The sequence below is a fragment of the Rhinopithecus bieti genome, unplaced genomic scaffold (genome assembly GCF_001698545.2).
Source record: "Rhinopithecus bieti isolate Rb0 unplaced genomic scaffold, ASM169854v2 scaffold_14330, whole genome shotgun sequence".
Lineage (NCBI taxonomy): Eukaryota > Metazoa > Chordata > Mammalia > Primates > Cercopithecidae > Rhinopithecus > Rhinopithecus bieti.
In genome coordinates this window covers 1,638,560-1,658,464 of record NW_016807931.1, presented here as the reverse complement: position 1 = coordinate 1,658,464, position 19,905 = coordinate 1,638,560, and the positions used below count along the sequence as shown (strand labels likewise).

The 19,905-nt window shown below is 36.3% G+C and overlaps 1 protein-coding gene and 1 long non-coding RNA gene across 2 annotated transcripts in view; one reads left to right on the top strand and one right to left on the bottom strand.

The window, feature by feature from the left end:
* The window catches only part of FSIP2 (fibrous sheath interacting protein 2), a 93,454-nt gene extending 82,967 nt beyond the window's left edge, over positions 1-10,487 (bottom strand). Inside the window, 7 exon segments of the mRNA XM_017884159.1 lie at positions 1,536-1,646; positions 2,146-2,287; positions 3,389-3,528; positions 4,552-4,641; positions 6,017-6,178; positions 9,855-9,980; positions 10,333-10,487. Coding sequence (XP_017739648.1) covers positions 1,536-1,646; positions 2,146-2,287; positions 3,389-3,528; positions 4,552-4,641; positions 6,017-6,178; positions 9,855-9,980; positions 10,333-10,431 — 870 coding nt within the window. The 5' untranslated portion in view covers positions 10,432-10,487.
* LOC108537049 (uncharacterized) overlaps positions 10,272-19,905 on the top strand; it is an 89,641-nt gene continuing 80,007 nt past the window's right edge. Inside the window, exons 1-2 of the long non-coding RNA XR_001887702.1 lie at positions 10,272-10,419; positions 13,185-13,261. This is a non-coding gene — a long non-coding RNA (uncharacterized LOC108537049). The remainder of the gene's footprint in view (positions 10,420-13,184; positions 13,262-19,905) is intronic.

The window sequence follows — 19,905 nt, the reverse complement described above, 5'->3', positions numbered from 1 at the left end:
ACCCACACAAATAATTTTGACAAAGATATTAAGAGCAAAATCTAAACTATAATATAACAAGATAATTTGCAGTGAAAAATTATGTCAAATCTGAAAATCATGACATAAAAATATTATGAAACACAAAGGAATTCAAAATTTCTTATAGTAAAACGAGATTCACAAAAGACAGTTGTAAAATAACTCCACTGGAAATATCAATGTTCAAATGGCTCTACCACTAGCACAGTTTAGGCAGCCTGTGGTGTTATCATGCTTACAGTCAGTGACCAAGTCTAATGGTCACTCCTTCGAGGCCGATTTTGATCAGTTGCATTAGTCTTCACTAAAACTGACCAACATTCTTTGGGTAATTGACATTAGGCAAAAGGAGAAGAATCTAGTGCATTCAATTGCTTCTGGAAAACAAAGATACTTTCAGAGATGTGCAGTTTTGGAGCAAAACGAAGAGGACAACTTGGTGAGACTTCTCATTGAAAACAGTGAAAACTGAATATTAGATTATATTATTAATAATTATGACTGGGTGTGGTGGCTGACACCTGTAATCCCAGCCCTTCAGGAGGCCAAGGTGGGAGAATCGTTTGAGCTCAGGAGTTCAAGAGCAGCCTGGGCAACATAGCAAAAACCCATCTCTACAAAAAATAAATAAATAAATAAAATTAAAAGAAAACAAAAAAGAAAGAAGAAAAATAATAATCATGGTAAATTGGAATAAGTTGAGCCTGCAAAATGAGCAGAGAGTCTCTGATGGTACTGAAAGATACCGGTAGCAAACAGAATGAAAGATAAACATACATATTTAAAAGTTCAATATTTTTACAAAATTGCTGTGTAACAGTATATATCAATACAAACCAAATTGTGTAAATCTTACACTCACACCTAGGTTTGTTAACAATAGCCTACCTAAAACTACTATTTAGAATTTTAGATCAACATTTATCAACATGCTAAGTTGACAATGACATTTTATTAAATGAATAAAACAGTCTACAGAACAGCTTGCGAGGTATAATAACATGTTTTTAATTATTAATTGGAATAAATAAATATTATTGGAAACATTGTGGGGGGGTGTATGTGTATATGTGTGAAACTAAAATGTTGATAGGGTAGTGGCGGTAGGATTTTTCTCTTTATATTAATTTATACTCTAAATCACAAAATCTTATATATTATTAAAGATAAAAAGTTAAGCTAAATAAAATTAACCAGTGAGGAAAAATTGAGAAATCCTACAAAGAATTGCTGGTTCTAAAAAAAGTTAGTCAGTCATTTAATTTTTTCGTAGTAATTATAAGTACAGTTTATGGTGTAAAATAAAGCCAAAATAGTTATATCACATAATAGAGCAGTACTTTTTATACTATAGTCAAATATACTAAAAATGTCCATAGCTTTCAGTTTTATATCATGCATATCATTTGGAGTAACTGGGCAACAGTCATCTCACAAAGTGATTTGTACTTCAAAAAACCAAAACAAAATCTTCTCTTCGAACAGCTCAAGTTAGAGGTTAAAGCTCACCCTACCTTCCTGTCACTCTCTTCTCTGTTTCTATGCCGTTGTTCTTCTATCTTCTCCTCTCTTTTAACATCTTCTGCCATCCTTGTGAGAAGTAACATTTCTTTTGTCTTCCATTCCTAGAAATCACATTGTTACTGCACTTGGTGTGTGCTCCTTTCACAACAATATCTTTGTATTCTGTCCCACCAAAAAGTATATTAAACAAGTCAGAGCCTAATAGAAATCAGGTTAAGCATAATGAAAGGCATACATTGGGTTTAGAATATACTTTTCTTACTGCACTCTTATTAGGAATGCAAATATGATAATTTTTTACTAAAGCTAAATTAAAAAAAAATTCATCTCCACAATAAGGGCATTAAGAGAGTTAAATAGTGTCTAGTTAACTTTCTAACTGTTCTTTAAGAGCAGAAATTGGCTCATATACATACTTTGTGGTATCCACCTCATTATTTTATGTAACAACTTGTATATTATAGCTATGAAGGAAATTTAATGGTAACAAATTATTTTGAACTGAAATGACTTCAAGCAGTACAATGTACAGTTAAAATTATTTACAAATGCAACAACTGCACACAATTTTTCTCTTAATGTTTTAAAGTTATGTCTCACCTCTTCTATTTTTCTACGAAGAGTAAGTTTTCTTCTTGTATGCTCTCGCTGTCGTCTTTCTTCTCTATCCATCAGGTATAGGCGTTGTTCTTCTGCTGTGCGTTCAAGTTGTTCTAGTTTTCTACTTATCATATCCAAATATCTGAGTAAGAGCGTAAATATTACTAAAGGTGAATTGGCTGTTTCTTTTACGATGGCATCATCTGCTATGCCATTCCCAAACCACTTCCTTGCTTGCCTTTCATTTCTTGAATTACAGGAATTTTACTGTTTTTCTATCAGTACTGTTTATAAACCTTTAAAACAGCCAAACCCACCATCTTACCATGTTTTACTTATTATAAGGTCTCTCCACTACACAATTATCTCATATAATGGCAAGGATAATGGTAAAAAGCAGAGCAAAGTTACTCAAGACATTCTGCACAGTGAGCATTCAGATCTCAATAGATTTAAGAGTATGATCTTGCAAAAAAGGCTGAAATAACTGAAACAGTAACTTCAAATGTGGAAAAAAAAAAAGTACATTTGAATTCTCCAAGAAAAAGCGGGCACTGGGTTCCTTGTAATTTACAAGTCCTTGAACAAATCTCTCATCTGTAGTCTGGATCTCTGGTACATCAATATGTAATATGGCAACAATACCACGTAATGAAACTGTGGAATGAATGTAAGAGTCAGGTAATAAAAGTCAGCCCAATTCCTTACCCCATCACTAGTGCAGGAAAAAGAACTATAACATCTTTTACTTCCTAAGAAATGGGCTTGTCCATAGAATGGCCATGATTGAATATGACTGAGTCATATCTAATGAGCTTACAATCCTTTTTATAGACAACACATACTTATATATTGGCATCAGTTATTCCAAACTTACTTTTTTTGACTTTGCACTAACTTCCTCAAAAAATGCTGTCAGTTCTTAAAGATGATTCTTAAAAAAATGTTATTGTTTGAGGCATGTGTTAAAGATCCTTTCTCTTCGTCTTCTAATATAGAAAGATTTTGAATCTAATTTTTCTTTCAATAACCAGTTTGGCTTATTCCTTGGGCTTCCAGCAACCCTAACTCCTCTGGTAGAAAATTCTTCCACCTCTTGGTTTCACTTACTTCCTCTCCACTCTGAGGGATCCAGGAGAGTGGTGTCTAGTACTTAAAAAATTGTCTTCAATTCTTTCTAGCATTTTCAAGCTTATTTGGTTCTACAACATACACATAAAATGTGCATCAACTTTAATCTTACCTATGCCTCATTAGCCGCTCCTGGTCCTTAATAGATTCACTGCCCTCCTTTAACAACCAGTTTTGGACTTGTGCAACATCACAATGTTGAGGGATTTGATTGTTTTCCGGTACGTTATGCAGTTGTTTTGCAAGTATTCTCTATTTAAGAAATGTGTGTATTACATATATATAATTTTTTTTACATTTCCCCAAAATAAAACCATTTAAATTCCTATATTTTATAAATGCTTATTTCTGTTTAATTGCATTTACATCTATTTTGAATCCATTAAAGACACAGACAAGTAAACTAAAATTAAGATTTATCTCTCTGAAAATAACAGGTAAACATTTCAGTTTATTTGTCCACCTATTCTAAATAAGATAAATAAAAATATGCAGGAAGTAGAGAAGAAACACTGGGTACAGAATGAAGTGGGGAAAATACAGAATACTTAGAAATATAGCGAAGTCTGTCTCGTTTGTATTTAACCCTTTTATCTTTAGGACATACATTTGCAAACACTCAGATAAATAAAATTTTCTCATTTCGATCCAAACCTCTTGACCCTAAAATCTGAATTCACACAAGCACACGCACACACACACGCACACACACCCACACACACACACATACACACATCTTTGAGTCAAAAATCTAAAGGAAGTCACTATCCATAACCATTCACTCTACACCCAGTCATTCTATTTCACATTCAAGAACAACATTTTTACTGAATGAATACAGGTGCTCATGTATGAGTACAAACACAGAGTGTACATATTCTTGAATCACTGTAGAACACTACAGGTATTTATTGTTCTTTTCCTATGGCTCAAACTGTTTTAGCTTTCAACTTAAGAATCTTTCTGCCACAAGAGATGTTTATTATTGGCCTTAGCTCTGAGGGAAACGATATATCTGACTAGCAATTTAATTATTGAATTATGCCAGCTACCACTGGTGTGTTGATAGATGACCCAGTCCCTTTCCCATTCTTGGCCAAATATAGCAAAATTCAAATACTGTTTATTCCTACTCTAAATTTTCACTTGGAAAAAATATTCAATTATTTTGTCAATAATAAAGGGTCAAAATATGATTAAAAGAACATTCTACATATAAACAAGAATTTCTTCCAAACTTTGTGTAAATAAACCAAATTTAAGTATTGAACTTACTTGTTCTCTTATATAGTTTCTCTCAAAGTCTAATTTTAAACTGGTAAGATATTGCCTGTACTTATTCAATTCTCTCAAGGTACATACAACCTACAAACAAAAATGAAAATGCATGGCTCTTTTAAAAAATGTTAAGTATGTTAATAATATATAAATATTTTAAATATATTCTTTAAATCATTAAACTGATTTTAAAATCATTAAATTGATTTAAAATCACTTTAATAGCAGTGACATAAAATTCGATGACATTTTGGCATAAAGAGTAATAAACTGCTAACAATCTTGTAAGTAGTATCTCTCAGCATTTGTTAATCAGCAAGAAATTTCTATCCAAAAACATTACTTAGGCTGAGGCAGGAGTATCTCTTAAGGTCAGGAGTTTGAGATGAGCCTGGGCAACATAGCAAGACCCCATCTCTAAAAAAAAAAAAAAAAAAAAAATTAACCAGCTCGGGCAGCATGTGTCTGCAGTCCCAGCTACTCAGGATGCTGATGCAGGAACACAGCTTTAGCCCAGGAGGTCCAGGCACCAGTGAGCCATGATTGCACCATAGAACTCCTGTGTAGGCAACAAAGTGAGAACCTGTCTCTAAAAATATGTACATATTGCTTTATTAACATTACTTATATTGTAAAAGGAGTTTAGTCCATACAATTAGAGTTATCACAGTAATAATTTCAATTAGCTGTAATTGGATTATAATTTTAAGTGTAATAACATTGTTCAACTCCAATAAGGCCGGGCGCGGTGGCTCAAGCCTGTAATCCCAGCACTTTGGGAGGCCGAGACGGGCGGATCACGAGGTCAGGAGATCGAAACCATCCTGGCTAACACAGTGAAACCCCGTCTCTACTAAAAAATACAAAAAACTAGCGGGACGAGGTGGCGGGCGCCTATAGTCCCAGCTACTCGGGAGGCTGAGGCAGGAGAATGGCGTGAACCCGGGAGGCGGAGTTTGCAGTGAGCTGAGATCTGGCCACTGCACTCCAGCCTGGGCGACAGAGCGAGACTCCGCCTCAAAAAAAAAAAAAAAAAAAAAAAAAGGATATACTCTATGAAGGTTCTAACAGACTGAATTTTGATAAGTTTCTATTTCATCTCAAGATTTTAAAAATATATGGAACATAATTCTTGACAAGTATACAGTGCCATTAAAGACAGAGAAAGAAGGCTATAATACATGTGGGAAAATTAATATATCTTTGTGTCCTCAAATTATTTGTCAATAATCTTTTGGTATTACAAAGAAAAAACATGAAGGAAGAAGTACTTTCATTTAGCAAGAACTGTTGTCTGATTTCTCTTGATTCAAATACTGAGAAATTGATAGAACTGCCTATTAAGTATTGTCTCATGACCAAGTTAAAAGTGACACAGGTCCCGCAAGTGAGGTATAGAAACAAGTTTATATCATGTTTTAAAGGGTTTAATTGATTAAAAAAAAAGTGATTTTCAACCCACTTTATTATTGCTGGTGATGTAGCCACCTTTCTTTAATCTCTTCAAAATATCTTTGCGCTTATAGTATGCTTTTAAATGTGGATCATGGAGGCTTTTATATTGGTTTTCCAAAAGTCGACAATAGGGATCAGTCAGGTTAAAACCATAAGAAGGTCGAAAAAGCTGCAAATACAGATTCCAAAATATGTAAAATTAATGCATTTTCACTTTAAATAATCGATCAAAATGATTAGAACATTCATTGAAAATAAATATGCCAGAAGAATCTGAAGTGGGGAAAACAGCCACAGAAAATTGGAGTTGGGCATGCTTTCCTGACTTTCCCTTCCTCTCTCCTTACCTGCAAACTATCCCAAAGACTCACCTTCACCCAATTAGTTCCTCCTCTAATCCTCTTCAGCCCCTGACTCTCAGCCAAATAAGAAAAGAGCAGAGGAAAAGAAAGGGAATATATTTCTTTTCATACAGTTTGTTTTAAGGTACAAAGCCAACACTAGGATTCTCTTCTCCTCCTCCCTCTCTCAAATCAAAATATTCTATTCAAAACATAAAAGGATTAATAGTAAGTATGATTATATTTCAATCACCTTAAAACGAACAACAAAACAGAAAATGTTTCATCAAAATTTATGAAAATAACTTTAACAAATAGTAGAAGCAAAACTTATATGTTAACGATTTTGAGTTAAAGAGTCATTGCATCTTGGGGTTTCTAATGCAAGAAACCAACAATCTCTGAGTGCTAGAGTAAGAAGAATACCTAAGGTCTATATTACTCCGTTCACCGTATTAAATAATCAATTTTAATGAATATTGATAGAAATTGAAGTTTTTCTATTTGTGTGAAGACCAAATATGCCTTTAGGCAATAGTCATTAACATATAAAAAGAGAAAAAGATAATCAGTTACTAGTCATGTTTCTACATCTGCTGCATTAGAGAAAACAGCTGTATTATTCAATCTCACCATGAATTAAAACACTAGCAAAGTGAGTTTTTGGTTTGAGTTCTGTTAGTTTTCAATAGCAGGATGGTGATAATGGCTTATTGGGGACCTCTGAAATGGAAAAGGAGAGAATGAGAGTAGGAAATTGTGTTAATGTTTTTACATCCCTTTCCGTTTTAAGTTTGCTGGGCCAGAAAAACGTAAGTTTTATAATAGTTCAAAATAATGTTAAATCAGGAATTGGCTCAGGAGACAGATAATTGGAGTATGTGGGTAATATGGGAAACCAGAGAGCACCTGCCCTGTTTGCAGGTATGAAATTCAATTTATACTACCACAACAACACTAAGCACCAATCCCGACATGTCTGGAGGCACCAATTTGTGACCTCTGTTTCCAGTCTAGCTGTAACCACAGTTGCAGTCCAACTCCTGAACACTATGGACTCTGGCTGGGTTGGACCCTAATAAGAACTCTCGAAAGGTAGGTAGGAGAATGCTTTGCATATGGGTAAAAGGTAGATGAGAGGAACAAAATAAGATACTAGCTATTCCTTTGCATTTAAAAGTTTATTTAAGTTTCTGACCTCTCGTTTAACATCAAACTTTAATTCCTTCCAAGGAGCCTAATCGGAAAACTAGATTCCCTGATTATCAATGCTCTCCTGAGAAGGCAAAGAAAGAACTCATAAAGGGGAAAGTCTTGAATTAAGTGACTCCACATAAAAAGCCCAGATCTTTCCTGGAGGGAAATAATCAATAATAATAAGTCAAGGAGTGGATTGAATATTTCTTTCAGATATTGACATTTAGCTGTAAACTTTTTAAAAATGTTAACTTTTAGCTGTGACTTTTAGCATATGTTTCTCAAGACCAAACCTGAGCTACTGATCTGTAAACTAAGAACGCCTTTAAACAAATCCACTCATTTGAGCCAGAGTAACCTTTCTACTGACAATTAAAATAACTGGTTGCTCTTAAAATGTGAGTATTAACCATTAACTCATGAAGGAGAGTACACTGAAAGAGAAAATTCTTCAGAGAAACTAGTATGGTGCCTAATTATCATTAAATGAATAAATTTGGGGAGAATTAATGTAATAAACAATAGAGAGAACATCTTTTTGAAAAGCAGTAGACAAGTGAATTAATGGTCGACAGAGAAAATGGCAATAGAGTAAAAAGAATATATTTGAGGGAGGAGACAAAAGTCACAGTTCTAAGTGTATACACTAAAGAGGAATTATATCACCTGTAATGGAATAAATTTCAAGCACGTTTTAGCAAAGTTAGTTTGTGTTTGTGACTCAAATTGTGTGAAGTTGGTATATTTGTAGTTCACTTGCTCTAATCTAGTAGAACAGATTAGTTTTTTTTTTTTTTTTTAAGGGCAATTATACTTTTTTCAGAAACAAAACTTGTTTCAAGAAATCATGTTTATTTAGTGTGTTAGATTGACGGTATGCCCCCAAAATTCATATGTAATCCTAACCTTCAATGTGATGGCCTTAGGAGCTGGGGCCTTGGGGGATAATTAAGTCATGAGGGTGGAGTCCTCATCAAGAGAGATAATGTTCCTATAAAAGAGACCACAGAAAACTCTCCATCCTTCTTTCTACCACGCAGGGAGGTAATAATGAAAGGACTACAAAGGGCCCCCACCAGAATCTGACCATGCTGGTGTTCTGATCTTGGACTTCCAGCTCCAGAACAATGATAAATAAGTTATTTCTAAGCCACCCAGTCTATGGTACATTGTTATAACAGCCTGAACTGAATAAGACATCATGCAAGTATCAAATACCAAGGGGTTCTACTTATTTCTGATGACATCATAGACATTGTAAGGGTAAGTGGGCCACTTAGAATTCTTTCCTGTAGAACTTTTTGCAAAACTGATAAAAGCGACCAGTCAGCAAGAATGTACTAAACCTCCTTCAGCATTGACTACTTAGTCAAAGACTGGGGAGGTTTGGGGGTGGGTGTGGTGTTGAGGACTAAAAACATGAAAAGGCTTAAGGGAAGAACACACTATAATCCAGTATGATTAAGTATGGTTTGTATAAGTGAGATCATACAAATCAAGGGCAATCTGAACTCTAAACAAAAATAAGTTAATGCGGGGCTATCACAGTTTAGAGAGTCTTGATAGCTAAGATTCATAGACTGGGCAGAAGAAGACAAGGTATGCCAGGTTTGGGGGCAAAGTTGACAAAATACATAAGTATTAGCACAGTATTTATAGGTAGGTGTGAAAGACTCAACTTGAAGAAGCTGAGCCTCTCTAGTTGGAAACAATACTGTATGGAAAGGCTGGGGCAAATTATGGAGTCTCTTCCTCATTGAGGCAGGGCTTTCTTTCATTAAAGTAAGGTTGAAGTACTAAACACATTAACTCATTTTAAGTCTCACTGTTTCGGTTCTTTTTTATTTTTCTTTATGTGTAAAATAGAATTCAACTCAAAACAAAATAATGTTTCCCGTAAACGGAGTTTGGTCCAAGATACTGTCAGTTAAAATCGTAACACATAATTAAATGGCAGCTAGCACTAATAACCTTTCACCTTCTAAACATGTTTCTAAGTACATCAAAACTTACTATATAGGTATATATGAAGTTTTATTATAAGGAATATTAATATCATACCGTGAATTGTAAATTAAAGACTAAGAATCTAAACTTTCTGGAATATTATTATATTCAAACTATGTTAGATGAAAGTGCTTCATATGCATTCTAAACACCACCTTCGGTCAGATGTGGGATTTTTTCTTTTTTTTTCCTGTAAATGTTGATGCAAATTCCTTTAATGGATTTTGTATGATGCAGCCTCTGAATTGAACAGCAAGTAGTAAAGGGTAAAGGAAAGAAAGATGATAAAAACTTGTTCACCTTTTCACCGAAATTCGTAGTATAGAATACAGCATGGCTTCCTGGGATCACAGGCAGCTTGACCCCGAGAGGTAGGTCCAGTAGCTGAGCCGGTCCAACCCCTGCAAAGTGGGTTTTGTGCACGCCCTGTCAGACACAATTGGAGAGTTTTGTCTTTCCTTTTAGACAGTCTTCGTTTAGTTTAGACCAATCTACTTCCACTGCAACCAAAGATTCCGAAGAATTACACAATCAGGGTTCGGGGCATCCTGAAGTCCTCCCATTTTCCCTGGTCACCAGCTCTCCTGGCGTCCCGCGCCTGCCAGTTGTGGCCAGTACAGTCCGAGCCACCGCCCCCGCCCCCGGGCGCCGCAAGAGGGCAGTCTCCTTAAGGGGGACAGTTGGGAGCCTCGCGACCCGCGTGTGGCGACCCCTGCCCCGCTCCCCAGCAGGCCTGCGGCCGCCAGAGGACAACGCCACCCAGCTTGCGGCCACTCACGTCTCCGCACTGCTGAGTGTCCGCAGCCAGGACGCTGGCGACCGTCTTGGTGACGGCGACATTGGCAGGCTTGGAGCAGGCACCGAGGTACAGTTCCATGGCCGGCACGGGCCCCCTCAGCCTCTTCCTCACCCGCCCCGCTCTCCTTCTCTCGCACCCGGTTGTCCCTCTGTCCGGACCTGACCAAGAATGGCCAGAACCCAACGACCGCAGCCCCTCCCCCCGCGTTCCAGGCTTCCAATGGTAGCGGTCCCAGAAGGGCAGTGGCCTCCTGAGGGGCGGCTCGCGCTAGTGCCTAGAGCGCCCTCTGAGCTGGGAAAGTGCGTCCTAGAGGCCTGATCTGAGAGGAGCACAGTTGAAACTTCATCTTTCTCTGAAACCATCACCCCTTAGCCAATCCTAATGAAAAAGTATAAGCTTTGTTGGTGGGTAACTGGTTAATTTCCTCCGGCCTCCGAGGAGCCCTGTTCCGTTCAATAAAAATTCCCGAGTGATTGTTTTTGCCCTTTCTACATCTTCCCGCATATGGGCCACACCCCAACCCCAGGCTCCCACAACTTCTTCCCACACCAGGTCCACAAGGCAGACGCCTTGGCTTCAGGGGTTCATTGCCTTCCTCCTGCCTCCTCTAACCCCTAGGTTTCCTTCTCCTTTCTAGGGCTCTTTACCACTCTCCCACTGCCTCCTCTCTGCTCCTGCTGCTTGATCCTATTTAACTCTTTCTCCTCAACCATCCAGCCAAAATTTATAAAGTGCTTGACCCTTCTGGGCCAGTCATTGAGCTAAGCACTGGGTAGGACACAGCCGTGAGTAAAATATGGCCCCTGCCTGTGAGAAGCTAACTAGACTGGGAGTATTCTGAGGGCAGAGACAGTATGTGTCTAACCCACCTGTTGTTTAGACTTAGCTTCATACTTTCTTTGGTCTACTGCTGTTCTCTTTTATTTCTGGCCCGACTAGTAATAACAGTTACCATTTCTTGAGAATCTACTAACTTACATATACTGTGCTAAACACCCTTTTAAACATTTATTTATTGTAATAGCCTTATCAATAATTACCCTTTATTTTTCAAAGATTGAGGAAGACTGACAATTGCTTTTAAATGGTGGCTCCTGAGACCGTTTTCTTAATCAGTGCACTCTGCTCTCTTTGTTGTAATTTCACACATCTGCTTAGGACTCTTAAATTTGAAATCTAAGCTTGGGATATAGTCTATTGCCACCTTCCATATGGATATCCCACAGTCATCTTAAATTCAATCTACTCAAATCTCAACACACACACACCCTTCACCAAAACAGGAAAAAAAGTAAAGGCTTCTTCCTGCATTTCCCATCTCAGTGACAATACCAAAGTCTACCCAAGCCAGAAACTAAGGAATGCTTCTATATACTTCTTTTCCCCCTTATCTACCATGTTAGTTGGTCCCTAAGTCCCACTAATTTTATCACTAAAATTAATTTGCCTCATTCTATCTACTACTACTTTACTCTCCTGGTTAAGCCGCTAATCATTCTTTGTTTGTTTATTTGCACCATTGCCACAGCCTTGTAACATCTCCCTGCCACCCTCTATCCCAAAAATCCATCTTGTATCAATTTGATTTTTGATGGCAAACTGACCGTTTCTCTTCCTCACTTTAAACTCCCAACTGCCCTCAGCGCAAAGAGTGTAATAGCCTCTGTTACTTGGTGTCTGTATCAGTTTCTTATTGCTAGCAAATCACCACAAACTTAGTGGCTTTAATTACCACAAATATATTATCTTACAGTGATGGAGGTTAGTAGTCCAAAGCGAATCTCACTGGGCTGAAACCAGTGTATTGGAAGTGCTGTGTTTTTTCTGGAAGCTCTAGATCACAGCCTACGTTCTTGACCTTTCCAGCTTCTAGAAGCTGCCTCTTCCTCACAGGTTAAATCTGGCAATGTAGCATCTTCAAATCTCTCTCTGACTCAGACCTCTACCTCCTTCTCTTCTACAATTAAAGAATCTTTGTGATTACATAGGGTCCATCTAGGTTATCCATGCTAATTTATCTATCTTAATATCAGCTGATCAGCAACCTTAATTCCATTAGCAATCTTAATTCCTCCTTGCTATGAAATAGTCACATACTCAGTCTTGGAAATGAGGACATAGACATCTTTGGGGTACTATTATACTACCTTGCACAGCCCTGTTTTTGTCCATTTCTGAGACATGACTCCCCTATACCACCTCTCAGAATTGAACCTCAAAAGACACCAAACTGTTTGTGGTTAGTTCTCTACATGGGGCCTGCTTATTCATGCATGATTCTACATCTTTGTTTATGCTCTCCCCTCTGTCTGACAGCCCCTTTTAATTCACTGCTTGGCTAATTTCAATCAGCCTTTAAAACAACTCAAGTGTTACACCTCCAGGAAGTTTTTCTGACTTTCTAAGCTTTTGACAAATTCTCTCCCTCTGTGCTTTCTTCCACCTTAACATTTTCACATTACAGCAAGAATATCTGTTTACCTGTCAGTCTACCTTTACTAGAATATAAATTCCTTTAGGGCAGGGGTTGACTTATTCGACTTGTATGCACAGCACCTAGCATAGTGCTGAGCAAGCACTTAGTGAGCACTAAGTGAAATTTTGTTTCCTGACCTAGTCAGACATGAATGAGAACCCACTGAAAACTTTTAAGCTAATTATTGTTCTAGAAGAACACCCTGGCAGCAATTTTGAAGGTGGATTTATGGGGATGAGAATAAAGATCTGGGAGACTTCATGATTTGTAGACATGCAGAGAATGGATTTGAGAAAAATTTAAGAAGAAAACTTTCAAAACTTTGAGCTCTTCCTCATCTCACCTACTTTTAAAGGAACAGAGTTGGCGGGAATCATTGCTGTGAGAAGCTGACGGTGGCAGATGACAAGCTTGAATTTCCAGAGGAAATAGGTAAGCCAGAAAAAGTAAATTCTCAAAAAAATGAAAGAAAAATCCACATCAAATAGGTGAGTTCTATTTATAAGGAAAGCAAATGGAAAAGAAGAAGTCTACAGTGTAGATAAAATATCTATGACATTTATATGTAAAGGAGAATTTGTTGTATTCTTGGAAAAGTTAGATGAGTATTATGAACATTGTTCATTATGAACTCAGTTCATAAAACTGAGGTTTTGTGAACATTGGGGTCTTTTCGGAGACTTTATTGTCCTTTTCTACATAACAAACCGTTTCCAAAATTTAGTGACTTTAAACAATGATTTATTACTTCTCACAGTTCTCTGGGTTTGCTGGTGTTGTCTGGGTTTGCTGGTGTTGTCTGGGTTTGCTGGTGTTGTTTGGGTTTGCATTTGCTTAGCTAGGGCTGGATCATCTAGGATGGCTTCACTCACATGTCTGGGCTCTCAGACAAAAACAAACAGGCTGGAATGATTGAGATGGCTGGATCACTGTCTACATGTATTCTTTTCATTCTCCAGGAGGTTAGGCAATATGGTTTTACATTTTAGTTTCAAGACTTCCAGCATCAAGACTGAGTAAACATTAATGTGCTTATGTGCTTCTGAAGTATTTACTCACATCACGTTTGTTATTGTCTGACATAGAAGGAAACTAGCTACATAAAGATATGGATACACTAAGGCTCCCATTCATAGGGCTCATTGCCTCAGAAATCTACCAAAGATTACTCTCTGATCGAATGATTCACATTCCTTCTATATTCAAAACATACTTACCTCTCCTAAGACTACCAAGAGTCTCATTCAGTAATGTGATTAGGCTTAAAAATTTAGTGTTTTGTAATCTACAATTATGTCCATGAACAGCTATTTGAATACTGCCTGTACGAATTCAAAGACCTATGAACTGAAAAATAAATTGGGTTAATAATCTATATATGAAAAGCCAATTTCTCCAAAACCTTAGGCTTAAAGCAACATTAATTACTTATTGTGTCTAGTGGTTTCTCTTTGGGTTTGGAGATTCAGATGAGGCACAGAGGAGACAGCTGCTTTCTGTTCTATGATATTTGGAACTTCAGCTGACAGACTTGAAGACTAATAGCTGGAATCAGCTCCTTCAAAGTTATAGGAGAAAATTTTCTCCTTTCGGGTCTTACTTTTGAGATCTGTTAAGGAAGACCAGAAGAGAACCCAGTTTAGGATTAATTATTGCTTTATTCTCCACACTCCACCCAATGACTCATCCCATCAGAAGCTTTTCCAGCCTAGCTGGTGGGAACAGATAATGTTTACAGCTGTTTGTGAAAGCCCAGTACTATCTCTTTTGAGTGATTATTTTCCATGGCATATGGTAGTTTTCTCACAGTGTTCTGACAAATAGGCAGGAAATACTCAACGACAATTCTCTGCGCATCTTGAAAGTTCTTGTTCCATGCAGCTGTCCTCTCTCTACTTTGCTTTTGCATACTCTAACTATATCTGCCTTCCTGGGCTCTGGGTTCTGTCTCCTGAACTCAGGGAGTCAGATGGGCTCCATCTGGATTCTCCTTCCCTATGCTGTGGTTTGAAAGTTCTCTCAAGTTTTATCAATATGCCTTGCCTCTTTTGTTTATTGTTTTTCAGAGATCATTGACCATTCCCTGATCTAGTGTCTTGAAAATTCTTGCTTCATATATTTTGTTTGTTTTTTAGATGTTTCAGGGCTCTTCTCCGTGGTACTCTGTCTTGAGAGGAAATACAACTCAATTTTGCTTGTGATAATCAGTGTAGAGTTTTTAATTCTTTAGCTAATAATTATTTTATTTGGAGAAATCCTGCATGTATGAATGTTGGTAGATGTTCAATCCACTTTTTACTGAAATTAAGAAGGGGCACATATTTTCATTTGGCATGCCTTGGAGGAGGGTCAAGGGCATGTGACTTTGTCTGAAAAGGAATTAATTCAAAGACTCTTGCACAGCTAAGGACCATGAAGTCAGGGTTAATGTCTGGTTACAGCACAAGCAACAACATTTTAATCCAACTACATCTGTGACTTTGTGTTTCCATTTTCCTCAACGTGGATTATTTCAGACCTTCTTATATATTCTCTGAGCTTTCTCAAATATTTTCTCTCTAGGTTAGCCAGGCTGGTTTTCTATTACTTTCAACCCAAAGTCCTAGCTTATATATAGTATAAGTTTATATAGTATAAGATTATAGTATAAGTTTATATAGTATAAGATTATATAGTATAGTCACTATACTCCCAGGTTTTCCTCATTTTTATTTATCATTTCTTAATGTAACTATATAAGCAGAATATTTAAATGTTTGGGTTTTACCACCTCCTTATGTCTAACTGAGAAATAAAATACAAGATCTTTAGGATCCTCTGTTGGTCAGGATTTTCAAGAAAAACAGAACCAACAGGGGATATGTGTTTATGTGTCTCTGTGTGTGTATATTCCTTTCTATATATACTGAGAGCTGTCTACATATGCCAGTAGCCCAGCAAGCTGAGAAAGAATTGCTGTTTGAACCCAAAGGCAGTCTGTTGGCAGAATTTCTTCTTGGTTGGGGGAAATTAGTACTTGTTATGTTAAGCCCTGCAACTGATTGGATGAGACCCACTCATATTGTGGAGGGCAATCTACTTGACTCAGTGTCCACTGTTTTAAATGTTAGTCTCATCCAGAAAACACCCTCATAGAAATATTCCAAATGTTAGACCAAATATCTGGGTGCTGGATCTCAGCCACAATGATATGTAGAATTAAACCTCAAAGATTCCCATTTTTTGTCTATTTCATTAACCTGAGCTAATTTCTGAATCCCAAAAATAGGAATGATCGTTTTAATTTAGAAAAAGCATTCCAATTTAAGTTATACTCTTTAAAACACAATATTTAATTAATGAACTCTTCTGTTGATTCAATCTAGCCACAAACTTTTCCATTTATTTTAATTTATATGTAGTTATGTATACTATATGTAGTTATATATACTTTCTTAATTTCTTGACTGCTTAAGGGTCCATTTGATTATTTTTGCTTTCATCTAATATTTGACATATATTCTTAATAATGCCACCTTTTAATTAATATTTGGTTGACTGATATCTCACAATAACCTTATCTCTTTTTTCTAAGCAAGGTATTTTAAATTAAAATAAAAGTAAACTTTTGTTTAAAATTACTTGTCTACTTTATCTTATATTGTCCAGGTTCAATAATTTAGCTTGACAGTTTAAAATAATTAATATTAATACATTCATCAGAAAGTAGACATAATAAAATGTTTTTGATATTACCTTGCAGTGATCATAATTCATTTAACAGTTAAAAAGGCAGTCTGCACATAAAGCATATCTAAAATTGCTAGTAAAAGTAGCTAGTATATTGTAATGTAATAGAATTACTTGTAACAGAATAGATGGAAACTAAGAAACTTGAGGAATTGACATTAACATTCTAAAATGACAGAAAGTTTCAAAGGTTTTAAAGAATTTTTTCCAGAAATGTACAGTAATGATTACAATGTAAAATCCAAAAAAAAAAAAGCCTGAAAAATAAATAGGAAAAGAAGAATAGATATATAAATCTATAGTAATTAAGGCTGAACATTAACTAGATTAAGGTTCAATGCTATAAAGTTGGTATATGCAGATACAGTAAAGGACATAGTAATATAAATTCCATCACAGAAATGTAAACACCACATTAGAAGAGTGTATTAGTTTCTTAGAGTTCCTGTAACAAAGTACCACAAGCTGGGTATCTGATAATAACTGAAATTTATTCCCTCACAGTTCTGGAGATTAGAAGTCCGAAAATCCAGGTGTTGACAAGGCCATGGTCTCTCTGAAGGCTCTCTTGAAGAATCTTTTCTTATTTCTTCCCTGCTTTTGGTGATTGCTGGCAATCCTTGGCATTTCTTATATCACTCCAATCTCTGCTTCTGTCTTCACATGGCTGCTTCTGTCTGTGTGTGTCCATGTGTCCACATTTATCTTCTCTTACAGGGATACCAATCATAGGATTAGAGCCCATATTAATCCAGTATGGCCTTATTTTGGCCAGAGTACATATCTAAGTATTCTATTTCCAAATAACTTCACATTTTGAGGTTTTGAGTGTACATGAATTTTATGAGGACCCATTTAACTAAGGACAAAGGGTGAGAGAACATCTTGCTGATGAGGTAAGATAGGTATATTGGCATGTCATTAAAGACTTTGTTAAGGATATCGATTTGACAGAGGACTCAAGAGTCTGTCTAGTAATAACAAAAATATAGATTTCAGAATCTTCATGATGTATGTGAGTTTCTAAAGGATTCCAGAATCTGCAGAAGAGCAGATGGAACGAAACCACCAAGGCTCGTTTAATTGATTCATTAAGAGTACTTATTTTTTTGTATTTTTGGAAAATAACTCCTTTGATGATGTTTTATGTAGTTTTCAAATAAGTATCATTGTTAAGAAAGAGAAAATGAAAACTTATATTAAAAATATAGTTAGGAACCACACAGTACCTTTTGATAATATGAGGTATATATCTTTGCCAGCATCTCACTCTTTAAAATACATTGCATTGTACTCTGCATTGCTTTGTAATATATTTATCTTAGTGGTGTTGAAAAACTGATACTGAACACAGATTTCTGTCCTGTTAAGTAGTTCACACCTTAAATAAAAGGCCAAAATTAAATATTGGTTGGAAAACTTATTCATCTCTTCTCTCTGTCTCTTCTGTCTCTCTATGTGTGTGTGTGCGCGCACACACACACACGTGAAATATAAAATAAAAAGTAATGCTAAATACATTTTCAGTTCAAGCTTAAAATGTAAGGTAGTGAGACATATACCACATCATAAATGGAGAAAAGTTCTTGGTAGTAAGAGACATTAAGAAAATATAGTGCAATTTTAATAGCACAGACTCAGGTGTAAGATTGCCTGTGTTTAAACCTTATTTATTTCAACTCTTGACTTGTTTCCTCATCTATAAAATTATCAAATCTTGTGATATCATTGACTGGGTAGCATCAATAGGGACAACGATTTATAGTGATCAATCTGCCCCATCGCTGTGTAGTCCTGATCATTGTACCATGTTATGTTATCTAGCTTAAAATCACAGAAAACCATTGAGGAGCTGGACTTTCTGTTTTATATAGCTTTTTTTCTTTATAATTATTGGAATAAATTGCTCTTACAATCTCAGTCACTGTTATATATGTTAGGTGTTTGGGGAAAAAAGTTTGAAAATAGCTAGAAAATATTATCCAGCAAAATGAGTATTTTGTTTTATTAATCAAATGGCTGCATTTGTTTTAAAATTTGTCATATTTCCAAAATATTATAAAACAAAAGTCTTTCTGCTTATTAACTTTATTTATAAGTGAAGAGTAAGCAATTTACTGTTATATAATCAATTTCCAGTAAAACTATGTTAATACAAATAATAATATCTCCCATTTATTCCTCAATAAGTCTACTGTAGTTAGGAAGCCTTTATAATGGTTCCAAATTATCCCTGCCTTTTGATATTTATACGCTTATGTAACCTTGAACACTTAAAAGTGAACTGGACCTAGTGACTAGCTTCTAACAAATATAATATGGTGGTGACTTTCGAAATGTTTGAAAAGGTGATGACTTTCAAAATGTTGCTTTCATCTTGCCCACCTTATTCTACTCCCTCGTTTACTTACTATAAATCAAGCCAGCTGCCAGGTTATAAGCTATCTAAGGAGGAGACCATATGGCAAGGAACTGGGAAAGGCCTCTAGCCTACAATCATGGATGAACATGAGCCCTTTGTCCAGCAGCCTTTGAGGAAGTGAATTCTGCCTACATTCAGGTGATGGGAGTGGGAATCCAATCCTCTTGTAGTTCAGCCTCCAGATGAGACCTCAGCCCTGGCCAACAGTTTGTTCACAGCCTTGTAAGACATTTTGAGCCAGATGCACACAGCTAGGCTATGCTCAGGCTCCTGAGATGCAAAAACTGTGGGATACTAAATGTTTGCTGTTTTGAGTGGTTAGGTTTTAGAACAATTCATTTTATAGAAGTGGATAACTATCTTTACAATTTATTATTCATTGCTGTAGTCAGCTGACAAAGTATGTGATCCTTTCATTAACACTGTGAGACATTTATTACAATCTCTATTTTTCTTTTTTTTGTTTCTTTGTTTATCCATAGAAATATTTAATAATATTTATACGGATTTTAAATTTTATCTAAAAATACATTCAAATTTTTTTTTTTTTGCTCACCCATCTCTAATTTCTTTACTATTATTATACTTTAAGTTCTAGGGTACATGTGCATAACGTGCAGGTTTGTTACATATGTATACCTGTGCCATGTTGGTGTGCTGCACCCATCAACTCGTCAGCACCCATCAACTCGTCATTTACATCAGGAATAACTCCCAATGCAATCCCTCCCCGCTCCCCCTTCCCCATGATAGGCCCCGGTGTGTGATGTTCCCCTTCCCAAGTCCAAGTGATCTCATTGTTCAGTTCCCAACTATGAGTGAGAACATGCGGTGTTTGGTTTTCTGTTCTTGCAACACTTTGCTGAGAATGATGGTTTCCAGCTGCATCTATGTCCCTACAAAGGACGCAAACTCATCCTTTTTT